Source organism: Taeniopygia guttata, chromosome 4, assembly GCF_048771995.1.
Source record: "Taeniopygia guttata chromosome 4, bTaeGut7.mat, whole genome shotgun sequence".
NCBI classification, from domain to species: domain Eukaryota; kingdom Metazoa; phylum Chordata; class Aves; order Passeriformes; family Estrildidae; genus Taeniopygia; species Taeniopygia guttata.
The window spans coordinates 29,636,248-29,643,224 of record NC_133028.1 but is presented as its reverse complement, the minus strand read 5'-3'; the positions used below and the strand labels follow the sequence as shown (position 1 = coordinate 29,643,224).

Genomic DNA, 6,977 nt, shown 5'->3' with positions numbered 1-6,977 from the left:
AAGACTACACACAAATTACTACTGTAATTGGGATTCTAAGCACACGTGCTAGTAAGGCTGTTCCCCAAGGAAAGTCTTGGTAGCTATCTAGGCGGTCGGTTAACATGAGAAAAAGGTTGTTATATGCCAAGGGGGAAGTCTGATGTAGATTTTATTCTGTAGAATACCAAGTGGCTAACAGGATAGGAAAAAAATTGTCACACCTCATTTTACCCCTAGCATGGTACACTTGGCTGGCTTGCAAGCTGCATTTCCCCAATTAGTCTTCTTATGAAGAAGCTTTTACTCCTTCACCAGCACATCCAGGTGTGCAGCTCTCGTGTAACCCTGCCAGAGGCAAGACCTGCTGCCCTGGGCCTTGCTGCTCTCACATCGGAGGGCTCTGCCAATGACCATGGCGTGTTTTACAGCACACACGGGCTGCAGAAGCTGTGGGCCCTTCACTCCTTAGCGCTCTTTGCCTGCAGTCCGGCAAAGCACACGCACTGCACCCATGGAGCCAAGCCAGACTCAGACAGGAAAGGTGCCCAGGGACAGACTGTTTGAACGCAATTTTAACCTCTCGTTTTATTTCCCACTCAAATTCCGCGTCCAGCAGCGTCCCCGCGGGCGGACTGAAGCACGGTCCCCGCCCACAGCCGGGCGGCAGCAGCGCCGCGGCTTCAGGGCCTTCCGCCCGGCCAGGGGCGGGGCCGCCTCCTTCTTCCCGGATCCCGGCATGGCGGAGTATTCCTGCGTCAAATCCACCAAGCTCGTCCTCAAAGGGTCGAAAGGGAAGAGGTGAGGAGCGGGCTGCGCGCCGCGCCGCCCCTGCCCGCGCTGCGGCAGCCGCGGGGCCCGCAGGCCGGGGCCGGTGCAGGTGGCCGGGCGGGCAGGGGCCGGGCCGGGCCGGGCCGGGCCGGGCGGGCTCCGGCCGGGTCAGTGACCCGCTCCCGCGGAACCGGGTCGGCGGCTCCTTCTCACTTCTTTGCATCTCCCCTTGCAGCAAGAAAAAGCACAAGGAAAAGAAACGGAAAAGGGAGGAGGATGCGGCAGAGCAGCTCGATATTGTTGGTGAGCTGCTTTCCAGGAGTTACGTGACAGTGCGGAAGCTGTAGGGGATGTGGCAGAAGCTAAAGAGGATTCGTCAAGCAAGTGTAACCCCTGTAGAGATACATAACTATTTCTTACAACATGTCATTTGTGTCTTGGGATCTTCCTCGATTCCAAATGGAATCTGTGACACCAGATTTTTATAAGTAATAAAAAAAAAAAAGCTACTATGTTAATGAGGTAGGAAATATTTGTAAGACAGTAGACAAGGAGAAAATTTTACTGTTCAAAAAAAATGCAAAAGTTGTAATTCTAAGTTGTGCACATGGGAAGGGCTGCCTTTAACTTTGGTAGAATTCTGTAGGAGTCAAATGTTCAAACTCAGATTGGTTTGAGTAACTCAATTGGTTTGAGGTCTAAGGATTACAACTCACATACTTAACAGCAAGAGAAAATAGTATCTCTGTTATTCTTGTGCTGAAGAATCTAATAAATGGATATGACCCCAAAACTGCAGGAGACAGATCCAGAGGGAAAAAATATTTTTCATGTGAGGTGTGTCTTTGCTGCATCCCCTGAATGAATCAGCTTGGTCTGTGTACTAACACAAAGAAGGGATGAAGCACAGTAGCTTGTAACTAGGGATGACAGCAGATCAAAGAGCAGGACTTCCTGAAGCAGCAGCAGCAACACCAATTAATTGGCTCTGGACTATAAAATAATGCACAAAAAAAAATGTGAGATAGCTATTTGAATTTAAAATTTCAGAGAAGACACGGAAATATAATCTCTTCGGCTGTTGTAATCAGAAGTTGTGATTTCTCTGTTAATAAACTGTCATGGTTTTGTATTACAGGAAACTGGTGGGCTGTCAGTAATTTCGGTGAAATTACAGGAACTATAGCTATAGAAATGGATAAAGGAGCTTACATCCATGCCCTCGACAATGGCTTGTTTACACTTGGAGCACCACATAAAGGTTTGTTCCAGGAAATTTGAAAATAGTAGAGTTTTAATAATGAAGTGCCTAAAAGCATAGAACTAGCATCACTTCAAGGCAAGAAATGTTACAGCTAAAACCAGTTTACTGCAAAAAATGCAATAATTCTAGCTGAAACATGACGATGACTTAAACCTAATGATTGCCAATCAGTTTCACTCATCTAGTTTCATGCTGGCTTATGTGTGCAATAAATTGAACGGCACTGGAGTTGATTACCTGTTAAAGGCCGTACCACTTGCTGGATAAAAAGCAGTACAGTTTTTATTAAAACCTATAAAATGTTTATGGTGTCACTTGAAGAGTGAAATTCAAGGTAGATGAGTTTTAATGGTTATTGCTGCATCCTTGTCTTAATATACTTGTTTTGTCACTGCACAAGAGGACTGCTAATGTGCTGGGATAATTACCTCTTTGAATTTGAGGGCAATGGCTCTGACATGGACTGTTCCAGAACCCTGACAGCGTGTGTCTTTCATCTCCAGACGAGATCAGAGCAACAGTGGCCATATTCTCTTGTTTTGGTTTTGAGGGATGGAGAAGCCAGTAGCTTTTAGGATACTGAGTTGAGTTACCATGGCTGAACCATAATGGATTTTGTTATGAAAGAAGTAACATTACAAGGAGATTAGGGTTTTCAAAGCTATCAGGAAAATTACAAAGCATTCTCAATTATAATAAAAAGAAATTTAAATTTCTTTAAATTATGATCATCTTTATTTTGTGTCTTGTTTTAAGCATTGTAAATATTTGAACATTAATGAGCACCTGCATTGCTTTTTTAAAAGTGAATACTCAAAAAGGAATTTTTAATGAAATAAATACTTCCCATAGTATTTAGAAAGTCTGTTTAATTCTTTTTGATACTGCAATATTAGTAGGATAACACATTTTATGTTTATACTTAACTAATGGGAAATTCTCTCCTCAGGCGACGAAGGCCCTAGTCCTCCTGAGCAGTTTACAGCAGTAAAGTTATCTGATACAAGGTAATTACTGTAATGTTTCAAGTTTTGATACTTGTTATTTTTGGATTTTGTGTGAAGACATTTTAATACTCTTTTGAAATACTTGTCTACTACTAAAAGTGTCTGTGATATGTTGGATATTGTGAATTGTGTGAATTAAGAACAGTCTTTATTGTTTCCTACAATTCCTTCCTTCCTTTCCTTCGAGGATTGCTCTCAAGTCTGGTTATGGCAAGTACCTTGGTATAAATTCAGACGGGCTTGTTGTTGGACGTTCTGATGCAATAGGATCAAGAGAGCAGTGGGAACCTGTCTTCCAAGATGTAAGCTGTTTGGAATAGTTTCTTTGATATTGCTAGTGTTTGACTGTATTTTGAGTTAATCTATATAGATGGTTTATTTTACTATGAAGTAAAAGCCTTTTGCAATCTCTTCCATATTGTAACTTACGATTTTCCAACTGCAATGCATTTACTGTAATTGAAAGTTTTTAAAATACTTCAATAGCTGCATTCTGGCAGCTATAAGCATCTTAAAAATAAAGGAGTCAGCAAGTCTGGCTAGCTGTTGAAGTATCCATACATAAAAGAATTATTTACAGAGACATTTGGTGTATTGTGGAGGATAAATTGTTACAAATCAAAGATTATATACAACCTCATTATACTTACCATGTGTGATAATTGTTTCTGCAGAGGAAGATGGCATTACTAGCAGCAAACAGCCGTTTTATTAGGTGTAATGAAGAGGGGGACATAGAAGCCAGAAGCAAAACTGCAGGGGAAGAAGAAATGATAAAGGTAATCTATAACTTCTGCAATTAATACAGGATTGGCAGGAATCAAACTCAAGAAAGTAGGTGTCTGTGTGCTATGATTTTCTGTTAATACTGTTATAATTGCTTCCTATAAGCTGTCGAGTGATCTGGCCCACAAGAAAGGTAAATGAGTATCAGGGCTGCATAAATTCTCAGTACTTCCGGTAGATATAAGAAGATACTTTACCATTCAGGAGGACAAAAGAGTCTTCCAGATCTTCCAGATAGTTCTAGACAGCTTGGGACAGAAAGGAGGAATTATAAGCGAATTAGGGACAGAGAAGGGTTTACCAGAATGATCCAGAAGGGGAGATCTTTTAAGAGAATCTGAAAATACTATCTTGACTTTATCTGAACATGGGAAATATATGTATCTTTCCAAGTAGAGATAGGCATCTTAACTAGACAGAACAATAGTATTTTAAGTCAATCTCTAAATTGACCCTGCCAAAATTAAGAACTGTAATAGTGCTCCTTTGAAATAAAGGCAGTTATGTCTTACCAGAGTATCAAGGATTGCATTTGACATTTCCCATATTTCAGGCACTTCTTACTTTTGCAGTTGTTTCTGGTTAACAAGTTTGAAAATGTAAACTTGAAAAGTCGCTGTGACTCTCATTCTGTTACAAAGGATATGTAGTCATCTTTCACCTGTAACTTACTGTTTTTAAAATACACGTGTTTTCTATTGTGTTTTGGTTGTTTTTTCTTTTTTCATTCAATTACTAGATTCGTACATGTGCTGAAAGAGAAGCTAAGAAGAAAGATGACGTTCCACAAGAAGACAAAGGAAATGTTAAACAGTGTGAAATCAATTACGTGTATGTACTTTAGAGCTAGTAACAGGCTCAAGTCCCTTTTTTTGCTTCTGGCTGGGGCTGTCATTGGTGGAAGGGCCCAACTCCTATCCATCATTTCGCTCACTTTTCATTAGCAGGACAAGGGAAGAAAACAGGATGAGAAAGCTCATTGGTTGAGATAAAGGAGAGCTGCTGTACCAGATACTGTCCCAGGGTTAACTGTGAGAAATTAGTTAAATTTATTTCCTTTTAAATGGGTGTACTGAGAGATAAAAAATTAAAACCACCACCTTTCCTTCTCCCATCTCTCAAGCTCAGCTTCTCTCCAGACTCTTCTACCCACTCCTCCAAGCCAAATGGGCTATAGGTCAATACACAGTGGTTTCTCTCAGCCATTCCCTTCCTTTCCCACTTTTCCCGTGCTCTGGTATGGTCTTATTCATGGGCTGGAAAGTAATATTTGCTCAAGTGCCTAAAGCATCTCCTCCTCTGTGCTTGATGTTCACACTGCCATTTTGCACTTTTAGGTTTGTTTGTTTTTTTTTTTCCTTCTCTGCCTGTGTGGCATTTTGCTTTATCTTAAATATGTTTTCATAGGAGTGCCACCAGCTTTGCTGGTGGATTTCCTGTGTCCTGTAGTGGATGTCTTGAGAGCCAGCTCTGTCCAGCACAGGAGAGCCTCTGGCCTTTTCTCACAGAGAAAAGCCCTGCAGCTTCCCTACAGTCAGCACCGTGCAACTACATCAAGTACACTTTTGCTCCCTGATTTCTTATGCTAGTAGTTGAAGAAGGGGGTGTAACCACTTCATGCTAGTAACATAGAGGCTCACTCCTACTTAGACTGCCAAAAAATAAAAACCTGAATAATTTTCACCTACAGAAGCCTTAGTGCAACCTTAGTACTGGAATGGTTTGCTGGATTTTATTAGGTCGGTTACCTGCTGCTTTAATAGGAGCTAAGATTCTTACCACAGCTGCTGTTATGATGGAAAACAAAATTTTTAAAAAGCCTCAATTCTTTACTACTTTTCTTCCCCCTTACAGGAAGAAATTCCAAAGTTTTCAAGACAAAAAGCTTAAAATAAGCAAAGAAGATACAAAAGCCCTTAGAAAAGCCAGAAAAGAAGGCACTTTTCATGAAATGCTACTTGACAGGTACTTTAAAGTGCTAGAAATAATGTATTGATTAAAAAAACTATTGGGAGATGGAATTACAGTAAAAGCTGGGGCACAAAAGAGGGCTAGATTTCAGGGAGATAGGTTCCTGAACATTTTTCTTCTGGTGAGTTTTGTGCCTGAGTCCTGGGGGTTGTCACCTTTTTTTTTTTTTAAGCTGGATGTTCACTTCTTTAGCTGAAGTTTGCAGGTTTGAATTTACCTGTAAATTAGTTCTTTTGAAAATCTTTAACTAGGTTGTTCAGTTTGTTTAGTATGGAGTTGTTGAGGGGTTAATCTTTTTAATAATTAAAATTGAGCTAGTTTTTAACATTTTTCAATACCTGTAGTACCAGAACATTTTGGAGAAGCAGAAGTTGCATTTTAAAGAGAAATAGTGTTTATTAAGGACAGTCTTCATGTTATCTACTGGGAATTTTTTTTCCCCTAAACTGAGACTGAAGAAACCATGTTGAATTTTTAAACCCTTTTATGTCAGTATATAGTATAAATATTTGCCTTAATTCAGGGGTGGAATGAAGAAAACTATTCCTGATAATTGCAAGTGATGTGAGAACACTCCTGAGCTCTCACAGGTGGTCAGCTTCAGATCATGCTGAACGTGAATTCCATTCCTCAGAGGAGACAAAATGCAATTATGATGATTTGAAGGGAAAGTGAAGGTTAACTTTAGACACTGCAGTTCTACCACCTCAGGAAAACAAAGTTAATTAACAAATCCAAAATGCTGTTAGGCCTTTATGTGTACTTTGAAGCAACGTTTAAGAAAAATTGCTTTCAATGCATTCTTAACACTTTGAGGCAGATAAAACACCCAGGTGTAATTGTATTTGGTCTTAATCTGAATTTTGTTTCATTCCCTCTTTCCATACAGGAGAGCTAAAGTGAAAGCAGATAGATACTGCAAGTGACATCCAGCTCGCTCATTTTCTTCTGCAACTTTGATGGCAGCGTGAAATTGAAAAAGAGTAAAATATTTTATAGTTGTTTTTTATTTAAGGCATTTTTAAAGTATCTTCAGGAATTGTATTAAAATTTTCTCAAATATTAATAACGCATTTATCTTGTTAATTATATCACTTGTGAGTACTTGGCTTGTATTAAGGGAATGGCTCCAACAAAAATTAAAGGTAGCTTACCATTGTTAACTGAGGTATTTGCCATGTAACTTAAACCCTGGGAGA

General features: G+C 39.9%; 1 protein-coding gene across 1 annotated transcript; it reads left to right on the top strand.

The window, feature by feature from the left end:
• Positions 1-685: 685 nt before the first annotated feature.
• On the top strand, positions 686-6,838 carry FRG1 (FSHD region gene 1; the record flags this gene model as incomplete). Its single annotated transcript, NM_001245672.1, is given in 10 exon segments — positions 686-780; positions 986-1,053; positions 1,889-2,011; positions 2,964-3,021; positions 3,209-3,323; positions 3,696-3,800; positions 4,547-4,638; positions 5,662-5,700; positions 5,703-5,772; positions 6,668-6,838. Coding segments are annotated over 9 exon segments (687 nt in total). The 5' UTR covers positions 686-718.
• Positions 6,839-6,977: the final 139 nt, after the last annotated feature.